Source organism: Tauraco erythrolophus, chromosome 8, assembly GCF_009769465.1.
Source record: "Tauraco erythrolophus isolate bTauEry1 chromosome 8, bTauEry1.pri, whole genome shotgun sequence".
NCBI lineage: Eukaryota > Metazoa > Chordata > Aves > Musophagiformes > Musophagidae > Tauraco > Tauraco erythrolophus.
In genome coordinates, this window is record NC_141472.1 from 15,122,043 (window position 1) to 15,138,516 (window position 16,474).

General features: G+C 40.3%; 1 protein-coding gene across 1 annotated transcript; it reads right to left on the reverse strand.

Annotated features, from left to right (window-relative positions):
• Positions 1–1,061: 1,061 nt before the first annotated feature.
• Positions 1,062–15,517, reverse strand: CPO (carboxypeptidase O). The gene is made up of 11 exons (XM_086615820.1): positions 15,438–15,517; positions 12,128–12,203; positions 11,584–11,708; positions 8,948–9,062; positions 7,780–7,881; positions 6,890–6,994; positions 6,192–6,302; positions 4,928–5,018; positions 4,141–4,343; positions 2,554–2,638; positions 1,062–1,330 (listed from the first exon to the last, which is right to left on the reverse strand). The coding sequence occupies exons 1-11, from the start codon at positions 15,515–15,517 to the stop codon at positions 1,062–1,064; spliced, it is 1,362 nt and encodes a 453-aa protein (XP_086471946.1).
• Between the last annotated feature and the right edge of the window lie 957 nt (positions 15,518–16,474).

Consider the following 16,474-nt stretch of genomic DNA (forward strand, 5'->3'; position numbering starts at 1 on the left):
GCTCTTTCTTTGGCGTTTCTTTTCTAGCGGCTCAGGCAGAGGGTCCTTGCTCAATGGGCTGAAACGTTTTGTTTCCTCTGGCACTCCACTGACCTTCCGGCTTTGCACGAGGATCCCAGGCAGATTCCTGCAGGCTGCAGGCTCTCCCAAGGGATGGAGAGCCACCCAACAGGATTAACGTGGTTTGTTAGAAAGGCACTTCTCTGTGAACAGGCTTTCTTTTCCCACTACATGTAATTAAATCCCTTAGGAATCTGACTTTAGGGGAGTATTTGTAGCCACCACACAGTTCTGGAAGCTGAGGACACAAAGAAATCACTCTTTGGTCTGCTCTGTAGGAATAGAACCCCATCCTCCATCTTCCTTTCCCCTTCCTTGTCATATTTTTAAAGCATTTAGGCAGTTTCCATCTTCACTAATATGACTACATCTCGGTGACAAGGCCACCCCTCTTATCTGTCCCTACACACTTGCACTTGCTCAGCTTGTCAGCTTGTTTCAGACTGCTGCTGATGGTCGCCTCATTATGACCGTTCACCAGCTTTTGAGGTTCTGTATTTTCTGGTAAATCCCAATGTGCCAGTTTAAGGAAGGAAGGTGGTTGTCAAAGAAGCTGTCTTAATTTTCTGTAGCAGGAATTGGGGACATTTAATTTTCACAGATGTCCTGCTAGTGCCAGCAAGACCCAGGAGTCAGCAGGGTCAGGTGGTGGGGAGAATTGTGATGGAGCAGGACTGTGGCTGACAGAAAGGCTGCATGGGCCCAGATGAGCCCCTGAAAACATGCCCAAGAATCAGGGAGTAATGGAGCTCTGTCCCCGTGTGTACTCAAGCTGGCTTCTTGCAGAGCAAGCAAGTGAAGCTTGGGAAATTACCACAGCTCTCCATCCTTTCCTCCTTACCTGAAACACAGCTATCAAAACCACAAGTGTATGCTTGTATTTTGTGGGTTGAGCCTTTATTGAAATACTTGACATTTAGTTCCTCTGCTCATGTAATTTTGTCTTTTCAAAAGGGCATTATACTTTGCACAGGAGTCTTGCTGGGTTCTCTAAGCGTTTTTTAAGAAACAGTCCATGTAAATACAACACTCATGCAAAAGCTCAGGCCCAGGCTGGTGGTGGTCAGCCTCACAGCCCCACTTGGGAAGTACTTCTCATCAACATAGTCTATGATAGTTGTCACAGCCAACATAGTCTCCTCACACGTGGGTTGGATCTGTTCAGAGGGTAGAACAAATCCGTAAGTACCCTTGTCTCGCAGTTCAAATGTGTAGGAGAAAGGAATGCCAATCATGTGAGCCCAGTCCCGTGAGGAGCCTGAGTTACTGTCTGTGAATTTGAAAATAGAGGAGAGAGATATGTATTAAGCATGGTTCTTTGAAAAATCTTTTTGCTATAGTTAATGCAAGACTATACCAGAATCCCTGAACTAAGCAGTAGCTGTATATCACTGTCACATGGAGAGCAGAGTTTCTAGGTGCTGTGATTCTTAATTATACTAAAAGTCTTCCATGGAGTTTTGTAAGTGAAACAATTCTTCATAAGATGGTATTGTACAGTAACAAGAGGTGAGTTCCAGCGATTCTGTGTTTTTAGCATTTTACTGTGACTAATGTGGGGTACAAGATGGGTTGACCGTTTGCCTGTTCTGATACTTCATTTCCCACATTGACACTGCCTAAAATTCCTTTGTGTGTTGGTTTTTAAGCATAAGTTTGATCAAGACTCAAAAATTCCCGCCTACTACCTGTATCGCTGTTCATCTGCCTCGTGGATCTTTTTTCTTACCTATTCAGTATAGGTACAAATCCTGGCAAAATGCAGTCCTAGGCATGGACAATTTACCTTAGACTTACACTGCATTGCTCGTGCAGTAGGTGACTGGTGTGACTCGGAGACTGGCACATACAGACACTGTGAATATGCAAAACTACATGGGTACTGGAGCCAACTGCTTACTGTTCTGAGTGAGTAGCATGACTTATTGCTTATTGGGATAAGATTGGGTTTACCAGGCAGTCTCTAGAGTTCTCTGGTCCTCTATGTAAGGGCTGTCATCTAATATCAGCCGTGATGGTGTGTTCGTGATGTAGCTATCCGGTCTATTAGGAATGCTGCTGAAACCAACATATTTCACACAGAACTGCAAACAGCTGCCATGTGATAACATCTGATGGAGTAACGATAGACTTGATTGGGATTTTAATTTTTTCTTGACTCCAGTGAAGACAAATAGGAGTTTTGCTGCTGACTTCAGCAGCATCAGGATGATCTATCACCCATCTCCTCTGTCCCCTGTGATGTATCTGTGAGGAATTCATGTAGGAACTAGCTTCTGATCAATGCTTCCTTCCTTCCTGCAGTCAGCTTTATAACGTACAGTGTTACCTTGTATTCAAATGACTGCTGCTTAGATGTTGCATTGAACCAACTCATTAAATATTACTCGAAGAGGAAACTCAGCAAAACAGTCCTTACTGATGCCTGTGACACAAGAATGACACTCTTCTTTGAAAAACAGAGCAATCAAAGGGAAACATAAAGAAACTTACATAAAATTGAAGAGGTTGATCCTACTTCATAACTGGTCCCATACTTTCCCATCAGCGCAGCAGCTGCTTTCTCTGCAACATACATCTGTAAGTTCAAAATAGGAACAGCATCTGTCGTCAGTACCAGTACATTTGGCAATTATTTGGAGTGGACCAAAATTTTTGTCTCTTTCAGCTTTACATTTACATATGATCAGCTTTAATATTATTAGTTCAGGACTTTGGAGAAACCCATTACAAACATTTGGGCAAATTGTTCTTGATATTTTAATGTAAATTATGTTGAAATTTTCAAAATGGCTCTGCTGTTAGGTAGAGAAGGTATCTGCTTTGTTGTAAAGCTAGAGGGCTGTATTTGGAAGATTAGAGCCTATGCTGTATAGCATACTGCTGCTCACCACAGTGGTGACTGATCTCTTTCACTTGTTCTATTGCCATAGACTCGGTATCTCACCATCTTCGGAAACTGAGCCATAGACAGACTAAATTACTTCTCCAATGACTCATATGAAGTCTGAACCCAAGTCCCTCATGCTCTTGACATGCTCCAACTACTGGAATGTTCATAAATATACATGTTAATGAACTGAAATTCGAACACTCAGAAATTTGGGGAGAAGTAACCAAGAAGTAGGTGCCTACTTTACTCCCATTCTCCTAGTGAACACATTTGGAATACCCTTTCTGGACACAATTGTGAGAACCATGTGTGTATAATGTGCTGGCATCCTAAATTCTTGTAGGCAGCAAGAACTCGGTGCTCTTCTCCACTTACCTTGCATTGCAGTAACCCTGTAATATTTATCTGTAATAATTCAGTTTTCCTCATTTAAGATGAAGGATTAGGATTAATTCTCAGGCAAACAAGCCTTGCTGATACTGCACATACAACAGGCAACCAAGGCAGATGAAGAGACCACAGGCCTACATTAGGAAAATGAGCAGCTAACACTTCCCTGGAAGTGTTCAAGGCCAGGTTGGATGAGGCTTTGGGCAACCTGGTGTAGTGGAGGGTTTCCCTGCCCATGTCAGGGGGGTTGGAACTAGATGATCTTTGAGGTCCCTTCCAACCCTAACCATTCTATGATTCTAGGATTCTATGGTTCTAAAGCCCTGGAGACCTGCCTCAAAGGAAGCTTTCTTTAAAGAAAAGTTGCTACTTCTTTCCTTTGTTACTTCACCTTCCCTCCATAGAAACGCTAAATCATTGTCACAAGAGGTTCTGTTTTAGAGGACAGGAAAGCAGTGTTAAATAGAATCTAAGAGCTCCGATATATTATTACGTAGACATGAGAGGAGTTGTAAGCCCAGAGAAGATAATTTAAATACACAGAGCTAATGCAGATATTAAACTCTGCGCAGGATGGTTCCTGTTTTCATGGCTGAGCAGGAAAGGGGAGCCAATGTCAGCCCATAACCTGTCCTTTCTATGTGGGCAATGTGAGGAGCAGCAGTAACTCTAGGAGCCAGGCCCCTAAATAAGCCCAGCTGCTCTGAAAGAAAGGCAGAAGGGCAAATAGAGTTGAGCCGCATGTTTCTGCCTGTGCTTGTTCTCTACAAGTGTAGAAGATGAATGTTTTGCCCTACCAGTTCTTCATTGTTACTTGGAGGTTCAGTTGTGGAACCGTATGGAGTGAGGATGTACTGTCCATAGGAGTGAATTGTTAAATAGCACAAAATGTCACTCTTCTTCCTTTCGATAAACTGAGCCACAGCTCTTGTCTCAGGCTCTGATTCTGGCCCAGATCCACAGAAGATTTCACTGCTGCAGTTATAAGAAACACCAATACCTGGAGAGGAATACAAAAAGTGAATCAAAGGAGAGGCATATGAATGCCAGTTCAGAGGAAATAGGGAAATTTACCTTGGAGCGTTAAGGCATAGGTTTATGTGGGCAGGGAGACTAGACAGCCCAGTGGGACTTTAACATTTAACTCTGTTGGTAGTAACTAAAATTTGCTACAAGACTGAAATATTTAATGCACATTTACAGGCTGGCTGCAACAAAAACACTCTGACACCACCACAGTGTACCACCTGCCAGGGAAGCTATGGAGGCTCCCTGAAATTAATGGGAAACACAACTGCTGGCTGTTAAGTGACTGACTCCTAACATTGCTGCTTAGAGCTGATGCTTCCTCCTGCGGTGAATTAGAGGTATAGTTATATAAGCAGCAGTTTTCTGCTCACAAAAATAAATGCCAGTTGCAAGTCAATGACTTAATATTTTTACAAACCAGGCTTTTATTTTTACAAATGTCTTGATGACAACAAGGTGAGTATCTGTTTCTTATAGGACTTCATCTTATTTCAGAGACTAGTTATTACTCTTGCTTTACATTTGCGTTGCTGATCTGAAATGCTTGGAACTTACTGCCCCAGGAGGAGTTAAAGTTTCGGTTCAGATCTGTCCCGTAGCAGGTGCCATTCATATATGGAGAACGGTTTTTCCTCCACAAACGATCCTAAACAAAAGTAACTTCAGTTACATAATAACAAGTCAATGATCCATAAGCCCTAGTGATAATATGGTGAAAGATTCCTTTAGTTTGGACCTCTGCGTTCTGAGTAACTCTTGCATTGTTAGGGTGCAACTCTGTGTGCAAGGGTGATAAAGCTTAGTGATAGAACATTTTATCTGCTACAGCCAGGCTGTCATCTTCCACAAGCCTATGTGCACCTTGAAATGAACCTCCTGAGCTTTATAAAAAAAAAATATGCTGTTTATGTAGTACTCAACTTCTTCCACATAGTGTTGCACTCCTAAGAAAGGCTTGGCTTTGTCAGGGGTATCTCTGTGACCAAGAGATGATAGCTCAACTTATGTTTATTTCAGATTGAAGAAGATGAATGCTTTTTTGTCAGCTAATCTTGCTGCTGCTCTTTGGTTCCGTGCTATACTCACTGCTATACTTGGTTCTCAGGAGACCTCACTGCACTGTCTGTATGAGCTTCCCAGCTGAATTACCTGTACATCCAAGTGCAATGTGTAATATGCCCCAAACCTGCTGGTGACCAAGCTGGGAGGCAGGAGGATGCACATGGCGGTAGGCTGAGCCTGTTGGGCCATGCTGAGGTCCGGCATTAAAAGGTGTTTCTACTGGGCTCAGGAGCCTGGAAGCATGATGAGAGTTGCTGAAGACCAACATTTTGCATTATCCTCCGTGTCAGAAAAGAAAGATTATTTGGGAGGGCACATCGATTTCAAAACCAAATAGTCCAATATTTGACCAATTCTCCTCCTGCCTCATGCAGGAAAGGTGCTTAGACCCATCTGCTAGTTGAGATCTCTTGCAAAGAATGACCGAATCCTCAGACACGCTTAATTCCATCAACCAAGCCTTGAGCTGTGAGCAAGGAAGAAAGTCCATCCCCAGAAACACCAAAAAAATTGATGGTGTGGTTTTGTCCTTCTCTCTTCCCAAGGCTCATGATATTTGCTACGAATTTTTAGCTCTGTAATCTCAAGTGACTGCTGATTTAACAGAAGAAAAAAACCCTCTCTGTTATGAGAAGATTTGTGTGAGTAATGATTCTGTCACTGTTCTCTGTTTAATTGCTATGATTGTATCTAAAATTAACAAAATATGCTGTGGGCATCCAACTTTCAATCCATTTCCTGGATTTTCACTACTTACGTTTTCCCAGGAATAGATGTAACCATCAATATTGAGGACTGGCAAAACATAGAGGTCCAAATTCTGCAGAAATCTGCTTATGTTTGGGTCAGATTTGTAATTTTGAAGAATCTGAAAAGAAAAAATAGAGGACTGAGCAGAGAATCTAGTGGGCAATTACTCACTCCTGGATATCACTGTGGTATTTAAGATCTGCTTGATCCTCAGATATGTGGAGGTCTCTATCTTTTGCCATTAACAAAGTGTCAGTGTGTCCAGTTACGGTGTATTTCATATGAATAAAGTCTCAGACGTGTGAAAACTGCATGATGGTGTACCTGTGGGCCAGGTACTTTCAGTATACATGTAACATTGCTGTATCATATCTTAGGGTTGCGTATTCCAGAACGACTGTGGCTTTGTGAAGCAGAGAGGCTTGATCCAAAAGCCACTGTGGGAAATGGAGAGATTGCTATCGAGTTCAGTGGCTTTGGAATCAGTCCAGGTGGAGGAAACAATATGCTAACAAATATTGTCCCATATCTCATCTCAAACTGTGATTTGGACTTCAGTCTCCACAGATATCTGTACTATGTACTAATTTTGAAAATCATATTTTAACAGAAAGAGCATAATGTTTGGCAGCATGATAGAGAACTGAAGTATCCAAAGTGATATGGGTTTTTTTTAATTATCAACGCGGAAAAGTGAGGACTCACTTCTTTCACAAACCACTGACAGAAGGCTGGAGAAATCCATTCTCTGGCATGAATCCCACAGTCCATCCAAATGATCTTTTTGGTTTTATCTGATGGTTGGCTGATCTGAGAGAGTGTAAAAATGATCATTTGGAAAACTGTTACATTACAATAAAACAGCCTAGTGTAATACAGAAAGAAAAGGATGTGCTTTGATATGCCGTTGAGCTATCTGAGATTATTATTACAGACATCACTATGACAAGCTCTCTTTCCTAATAACCCCGTCTCTGTAGTATCTCAGGGCAAGAGTCTTAAAGTGTCTGTTGAGGAGGAATGTCAATAAAACAGTTTCTTTTTCATTTATACTAGTCACTTACAGGACTGATTGTTCTTTGAAATTCTTTTTTTTTTTTTTTTTAGAAGAGGAAGCACAAAAAGGCAGGGAATCTAATTTTACTTTTTACTCAGGAATAGATTAGACAACAACTAACCCAGTTACTAAGACTATGATTATTACTAGAGTGTCCAATAAAAAGTGCCATGGTATACTCCTGGCAGAAAGGTTCTATGCTGTAAGAAGTAATAAAAACAACAAAGCAAAACTCTTTATCCTCACATACAGCTGTTGCCAAGCTAGTTTCAGCTTGATTTGTATTTCTAAACAAGACTTCAGTTAAATTTGTTGTTTTCACTGCGTAATAGCAATAGCAAGGTTATGGTGATAGTGTATATGAAAGCTGGCAAATCTTACTGTACTATAGAGGAGTAAAACCATCTCGTGTTATTTCAGTGAATTGGGATTGTCACAGAAAATGAGCACTCCCTTACGGAAGATCTGAACCCTGTCTTCTCTGGTGTTCTTTTTGTGAAGATACCTTTTATCATTTTTAAGCAAGTTCCTCCCTTACCTGCAGATAATACATTTTTTGATTCTCAACTGTTTTCCCCAGATAGTGCTGAGTCACCAGCTCACTGTTGTTCTCCTGGATCTGAGTCATCCATTGATAAATCTGAAATAGTCACAGAGAATTCTTGGTCCAAAGTGGGAGTTTCCTTCTCTTTCCCACCTCCATTTCCAGATTAAAGGATTTTGTCTTGCTTAGACAAGCAACATTTTCCTCAGAGTTTATTTCAGTCTGGGATATCACTTAACACTCATGGAAGGCCTTTCACTCACCTCTGAGCGAAGGCATGGTCATATCTCACTGGGTATTGAAAGATAATATCACTGCAATACAACACTGATACTCCAGTCTGGATCTTACTCAACATGCCCATCCTTTTGAGCATCTTTCTGTGGACTTCATTAGACGTGGAGCCACACCATCAAATCTTCAGAACAGTATTATAGTCTCTTCCCTATCAGTGCCGATTTTCCACAGCTGAGTTCAGCGGCAGTGATGCCCAATGGGTAGTTCAGATAACGTGTACATGAGGATTGACTCTGCTCTCTCACTCTTACTATGTGACCAGGAGGAAGAATATCACTGTGCTCTGCCTTTGTCCAGGCTTACCCATTGATCTGTGAAATATAGCACCAAGAAGCCTACACTACCCGTCCTCATGACATTATTCTTTCCCGAAGTGTCAAAAACCTGTCCTTAAATTACTTCTTCCTACAGGTCTCCCACTGTTCACCTCTTCTTCCTCACTGAGGTTCCAGAGACTGCACTAATCATTGCACTTCACATTTGGCTTAACATCAAACATACTGGGGCTTAAATGAATAAATACTAGAGATAATGATAAATCATAACGGGGTAGAAAGGTAGCAAACCAATCAACTGAACCCCAGAATATTATTTGCAAAACAATATGGCTGCTTCACACACAGCATTTAGCTTTTGGTCGGGGAGGAGTTGAGGATTTAATCAAAATCAATGGCAAATTCATGTTTAATTCAACCAGGCAGAGAGTCTAGTCAAAGTGTAAGGACTGATTCTGCAAAGAAAAAAGCCAGAAAGAGCTGTACTAACTTCAGCTGAGAGCTTTCTGCAAGCACGAAGTTGCTTTTTAAAAATTTTTTAATGAGATAACAGCAACAAAGAAAGCAAGCAGACTTGGGTTCCTCTTTACCTCTTCCATTGAATGATACTGTGTGTAGTCATAACCCTCTGAGACCTGTCTCTGGCTGCTTCTCTCCCTCGGCATGCTCATGTCCACAAGTTCCTGCATGTCAGGTATTAGGACTCTGAAGGGAGGGGAAAGAGGGAGATAGACAAGAAAATAATCCTCAAGAATTACTGCAAATCTATCATGGTGGGTACATTGCTTACATCAATAAATGAAAGGATTTAGCCCCTTCTGTGGGGGACTGCCTGGCACATTCATCACCATCAGCATAATGGTTGCTTTCATGTAAGAGAAGGTTCAAAGTACTGAGATTTTCACTGGGTTTTAACAACAAAGTAATAATTTTACTAACTTTTTTTTAAAGTTTGACAATTTTCTCAAAAAAAAATGTTCAATATCTTTCTTTTCTTCACCACTTCTACTTCTGGGCAAAACTCTAAAATACCATCTTTTGAGAAAAGGAGGGAAAAATGAAAAATTTCAGATTAGTGTTTCATTGTATTTTATGGAGACGTTTTCATTCTGCAAAGACTTCACAGAAGTATTCATTGCAATGTGCAAAAATCAAAACAAAACCCCCCTTTCCTTCAACAAGCTCTTCTTGCTTTTTAGCTACAAATCAGTTCAGAAATGAGTATAGCACAGGCGTGATTCCATGATCAAGGGAGTCAATAAAACCTTTTCCTTGGCTTCAGAGGACTTTGAATCACACACTGTGCTTTCTCTCTGCATCAGCCCCTTGTAACACTGTTACAAAGCTGCGAGCATTGTAAATGTTTGCAATTAGACAACTGCAAAGGTAGCTTAAACATCGTTGGTTTCAGCCACTGTCAGTGCCAATGGGCTATTCTGCTGACAGTAGCACAGATGGCATTTCTGGGAATTGCACATAAGAAACTTTTAAAAGTAGCTACAGCTGACTTTCACTCTGAGCTTTGATGTTTATTCACATCTGAACTTCAAACTAAAATTTAGGCAGTGCAAATTCCCATGAACTGAAACCACACACGCAAAATGCCTTATCAGAGCTCTGGAGAATTGAAATCTCAGAGTCTGACACAGTCAGAATATTGATGTCCTGATTATAATTTGTCATTTATGTCTCTATCATTATATACACCTAACTGTCATGTTACCTTCCTTGCATGTCAACTGCCTTCTAAAAGGTGGTTCCTGCTTTGAATCTGTTATAGGAAATTTAACTCTAACATTGCTGTACTCATCTCAACCCCTTTGAAATACAAAGCCAAAATTTCAGCTTGACTACTGAGTTACCCACCTCTTTCTTCAGGACCCTACACAGGTGAATACTGTTCTGGCCCCAGTCCAAGGGAGAAAAAAAAAAAAAGATTAAGCTGCTAGCTTCAGTTTAGTATTTAAATTTCTGCTGCAATCAGGTGAAACCGTTAGAAAATGAAGAGCCTTGATATAAATAAGAGGTTAAATATCTTCTGGAATGTGAATACCTCAACTTGATGCTAGATCATTCGTACCAGCTCCTACCTCATCTCTTTCCATCTCTTGTTGTCAGGCCATCATACTTACTAAAAAGAATTTGTCAGGTAAGATGCAGGATGTCAAGATCAGCTTTAACTCTAACCAGCTTTGAAGTGGCACCAATCCTCCTTTGACTTATCTTTGATTGGTAACTGTCAGTGTATGTCCATAGGCCGTTTGTCAGCAGCCCTGAATGACTACAGGATTGTTTATATGAAATATAGCTAGCTGCTGTTTACCTGGAAAAGTCAGTGCCAAATGGGAATGAGACTGTGTGAGTAATAGGTTTTATTTAATCCCATTTGTCTTTATAAACACTCTTTGTATCGGGATTAGATCTTCTGGTTGGAAGTAGAAGCATGGCAGCTAGTGAAGATGTGTGGCTGGGTAGGTGTGATAAAGCATCATGTGCCATCTGCAGCTTGTGGCTCCTAATAGTGTGTACAGTGACCTGCCACCAGGACCTTTGTCCCAGGCTGAGACGTCTCTGTTTGACTGGATGACACTAGGAAATTCTTACTAGCCTGACAGGGAGGGGATAGGGATAGGAAACTGCAGCTTTGAAGAAACCAGCTGAATATTTGATTTGAAAGGGCTCTTCCTCCAAACCAGAGGAGCAACAAAAGACGGGAACGGGGAAAGGAGAGGTACAGAGACTGCTTCTCTGCGGTGACACTGATTAAACCTTTGGGCTTTCCAAAAAAGAGAGGACCCTGTGTTCAAGTATCCCTAATTTCTAAGAGCAAAGCATGTTCCTATAAGTGGTGGTTGTACCAAGCTTGGCTTCCTGACTTTACACTAAAAAACTGAGTCATATATCGAGTGCCAGCCTCTGCCACTGAGAAGGCAACAGCAGGAAACAAGCCAGATGATTGGACTGTTTCACATCTCAGCTCCAAAGTCACAGTCCAGGCTAGTTGGAAGATGAATAAACAGGGCATAGGGGAATGTGCTTTTAAAACTCAAAGGTATATGTAGCATCTGTGCATTGGCCAGGTCAAGGTAAGTTGGAGGCACTTGGAACCTATTGGGTCCTATTATCAGTACTTGCTGACTGTTCATTGGAAAGGGCTAGGTCCTTTTGTGACAGCAAGGAAGATTGTTAGAGCCAGTCTTTCCCATCAGGAAATTAGAGGTCGTACTTGTAAGAGATCATATGCTGATCTAAGCTGTCTTTCACCTCCTGCACCAGAGGGGCTGGGACCCTTATGTGCAGGTCTTCTCCAGCCGAGATGTCTTCAGGCAGCTGGGGCTTCCACAAATCCAGCTGTGCAGAGGAGAAGAAAGAAATGCAAAACTCAAGCTTTGTTTTCAGAAAAAGAAAATATAATTAAGATAGAGTAGCTGCATATCAATACATGGAAGAAGTTTCCCTTCCAGTTCTCCCCTTAACTATTCTCCAGCCATCTGTTCATAGAGCATGCAACACAGGCTTAGTGTTTCCATTGACTCGGGCACCGCTGATAAGGAGCAGCACTTTCACAGAACCGTGCAAGGAAACTAACTTTTTCCCATAAATTTCTTCAGATAGTGGAAGGGCAATTCCACCCTGCACTAAGAAAAAAACAGTTAAAGCATTTTCAAGTTTACTTTAACCTTCGTTCCTGTCCAAAGTTACATGCAAATCTGTTTTACAGCCCAAGACCTTGCTTTGCTCTTTGGGCACACGTGGTTATTCTTACTCACCAGTGAAGTGCTGCAAAGATGCTGAAGATGCTGGACTTGCTGAAATGTTTCTGGCACAATATGCAAAACCTGATCCCTGGAAATTCAGCAGAGAAACAAGATTAGTTTTAATGTCTGTTGAAGTATCCATGATTTCATATGTGAAAAGGATATATTTTATGTAGAAGGAAAACAGAGCATGTAGCTGAGTGCTGTTCCAACAAAAGCATATGAGTGATGAGTTTCTGGAATGTTTTAGCTACAAATAGAACTGAGTGATGTGGGTTTTCTGTTGCTAGAGCATTAGGTTAACTCTGCTGCCTTGCCAGTGGCAATTCTTTATTCAGCATACTAGCTTCACTGAAGCCAACTACTCACATGAGCCCTGGTGCGTGTTTCTGCCTTTGCAGGGCTGGGGCCAAAACAAGATCATTGGTAATGTATAATACACTGTTTATTTGCTGTCACTTTTTTTTCCTCCTGTTTGACAATTATTCAGTTATTCCAGATAGACTTGGTGCTTTGCTGATCTACCTCAGCATGCAAAAACATTAGATAGCCAGGATAAATGAACATTGCTAAGAGCTTTAGATGTTCACAAAATAACTTGGTTGCCGTGAGAACAGCTAATTTATTCCACAAATAGTGAATAGTGTGGTGTCCAGAATTGCATATTCTTAACTCACGGGAAACAAAAATTTCTAGTACAAGATCTATCATTTTATGTTTCTAGAAAAGACACAGAGGTCCAGTGTCGGAGTATATATTTTCATGAGGCCTCATGAAACTCTCATCTACTTCAAACTTAATCTGAAAAAAATATTGAAAGTTTACAAAGAACAAATTAAAATTGTTGGAAATGCAGAAAAAGTGAATTTGTATGTTCTGTTAAAAAAACCCTTTGTAATTACTTTTCTAATTATTTTTCAGTGTTCATTCAGATCAACTTTCCATGACTGATAGCAAGTGTGACATCTCTAATGAAACAGTTTTGTAATGAACAGTGGATCTCGATGACTACATCACATTACTGGAAGGTGAGATAGCAGTTATCCACTACTGATGTGATAGAATGGGGAACCCAAGAGTTATTCGTATTTGTTAGTAACCAATAACCACTGCTTCCCAGTCTCCTTCAGTGACTTCAATGGGCCTTGAAGCCTTTAAAGGACAAGTACAAAAAAGACCACTTTACATTTTAAAGCTTTTGTAACAGAAATTCTTGTTGCAAAAGCCTGGCATGGTGAATCATGGTCGTCAATACGATATGCTCTCATCATCTGAACCGCAACTGTCATCATTTGTGCTTCCATATACAAATGAACAATTATTAGCTTAAAATACACGCAAATAGAATTCACTATTCATTCACATTATCCACTGAAAAATAGGGGAATTTGGGGTTTTTTACATCTCTCTTGAAAATATCGCCTTTGATGACAGGGAAACGTAGAACTCGATAGTTAAAATGGGCTGTTTACTACTGGTTCAGGAGATGCTGTTAGCATATAGCACCCTTATCTATGGGGCAAAATGATTACATTTGCATTGCTAACAATTTGGTACAACAGCCATGATATCTTTGTAATAGAACCTTGTACATAGGATAAACATCTTTGCTAGGAGAATAAACATCTCAGCTGCAGTTCAGAGTTTATTCTCTCTAAATGCCTGGGCTTGCTTTGCTCTTTGTCTATCAGGAAGGGAAACAATATCCTGTAATATCTTTCTATCCTCATTGACATTATGTCTTAATTACACCAAATGAAAGAAATGCCAGACAGTCAGATTGCTGCCAGATGGCCAGCTCTTATTTACTGATAAACCTTTTACAATAGCCAGTGTGGAGACAAATCATTTTTAATAGTAAACTAAGATTAGAAAGCACACACTCATTTATGATTACTGACTAGGATTCTCAGTGGAGAAGTGCGAAGTCAGCCCATGTGACCATGTGAGAACAACAGTTTTTTTAATACTACAGTTAAGCTTTCTTACCAATTCAAAGGACTTTTCTCAGCACAAGCTGCATTTCCTTGCATGCTCATAGATTGGATATTTCATTTAAGTTGTTGAACAGAGCAAATGACAATGAAAATGGGCTTTACTAGTCATTTCGCCTTTGCTGCGCACCCAAAGTCACACTGACCATTCTACTAAGTGTGTTGTTAAATCCCATGCACATGCTTGACAGGTTCAGTCCTGGACAGCAATTAGAAACAAAAATGAACACTACATTACCAAGAGCCTCTTGAATTCTATCCAGTGAAATGGACAGGCTCTGACTGTATCCCTGATACAGCTCTAAAGATTAAATATTGTCCAAGCTAAATAACACATTTTAAAGAGAAAAGCAGTGACTCTGTATGCTCTGCCAGGAGCTTTGCCAGGAGTTTGAACAAGTATATTACTTGGAACTTACTTGCAGTAGATATTGCTTGGTTTTGTCTCCTTTTTAAAACTATATTCAGGGGATATAATTAGTCTAGAGGCGTTCAGCACTGGGCTACTTCCTCTATTTACTTTAGAAAATCCCATGCATGAAGTTATATGTGGATAACTTGGCCTCCACACTATATTTGTTTCCCTCCTGCAAATCCCAGCTGCTGTAAAGGCAGAGTGACCTATCCTTCCTTGTAAAATTGAGGGTGAATTAAACAACATAGTTTAGATAGGGAAACAGCACAATTTTACATCACTCATTTTCTTACGAAGCAGAACTGAGAATGGAGAATACAGCAAAACTAGACATTTCATACTTTTCAAAAACATTAATCAGTAATAAAAAATGTGATCATCTCATTCTTTGAACACCTTGAAGTGTCTGGACCAACTCCATTAGCTTTGTTGTTGTTGTTGTTATTGTTACAGGTTTCCAACAGGGGTTCAGATACTGAACTGCTTTTGAGACACCATCTTTTTCACATAACCTCAGCCATCTTTTATTAATGGATATAATTTTGCTTAGTCATTCCTCCCACCATATACTCAGAAAAGGCATTTTATTCCTACAGCATCTGATTTCAAAGTTCATTATGAAAGAGACTAAGCCAAATGAATTTCAGCTAATGGAAGCAGAGCATCCTGAGGTCCATTTGAGAGGCATTCTGTGTCTCCTACGGCTGCAGCCATGTCTTTGTTGGCTTGGATTTTGTTCACTCTTTCTTCATTTCCCGTCTTTATGATTTCTTTCCAAATCTTACAAAGCTTACAGCTTAGTAACCCTTTCTCCAGGTTTTCAGTTCATAATTGTTGTTATTATTATTCCTACACAGTTCCTGGGAATTTCACTGCATGCACAATTCTTCATGATAACCCCGTTCACACTCACCCGTCATATTGCAATTTCAAGCTGAGTTTTCCAGGAATTAGCAACCCCAGAGAAAAGATGATCCCAAGAAAAAGCCACATCTTTGTGCAAGGAACCCAGCCCGACAATGCAAGAGGGGGAGGTTAGATCTCGACTGAACACTTTATTTGTACAATTATAATATATAACCAGACTGATCCCGGAAGGGAACCTGCCCTTTTTGAATCATTAACTTCACTTTTAAATAGTTGTACTTTTTCTTAATTCTCCAAGCTTTTTGTTGCACACCCTAAACCACAAACTCATATAATAGCAACATTCTTATTGGAGCACTTCTTAGAAGTAAGAAGATTTTTCTATATGACACCTTCAAATATTTGAAAACTTTTTGTAACAAAGTTGATATTCATTGGAGAATGTGTTACCTGCAAGGTCCATGGCAACTGGTGAAGATTAGTTTATAAAAATGATAGAGATGGGAAGAACAAGAGAACACTGTTAAAACAAGCTCCGACCTTGCTCTCTTCCTTCCTGTGTTTGTGTCTTTGTGGAGCACTTCTTTGGCCTCTTAATGGCAATTCTGTCACTTTCCAAGCCAAAAAGAGGACATGAAAGAAACAGCTAACATTCCTGTAAAATGGAAAGACAGGGACATCAGAGCATCATCTAAACTGCTTTGAGTTGGACCAGGTCAATACATATATCAAGAGTAAACAGTTGGATTCCTTCCTTAATAGACTACAGTTAGACATATAGTACAGTTCTTCAGAAATAAATTGTTTCACTCAGTTTCTCTCTTGGATTAAAGCTGTACCATACTGATTTAATGCAGAAAACTGCATGGATTTTGGGTGAAGAGAGTCCATTAAGTCAGTTTGTTTGTGTACAAATGCAATAGACATTAACAGTAATTACAATATATTTGTAAATCTTTCTTAGCAAAGTATGAAGTTCTCTTACATGACTATCAAGGCTGTCATCAAGGAAACAGGCAGCAGAACTGTCCCAGCATAAAAGAGGAACAGCTTAGCTCAGAAGTGTGTTCTTACAAAACCAGG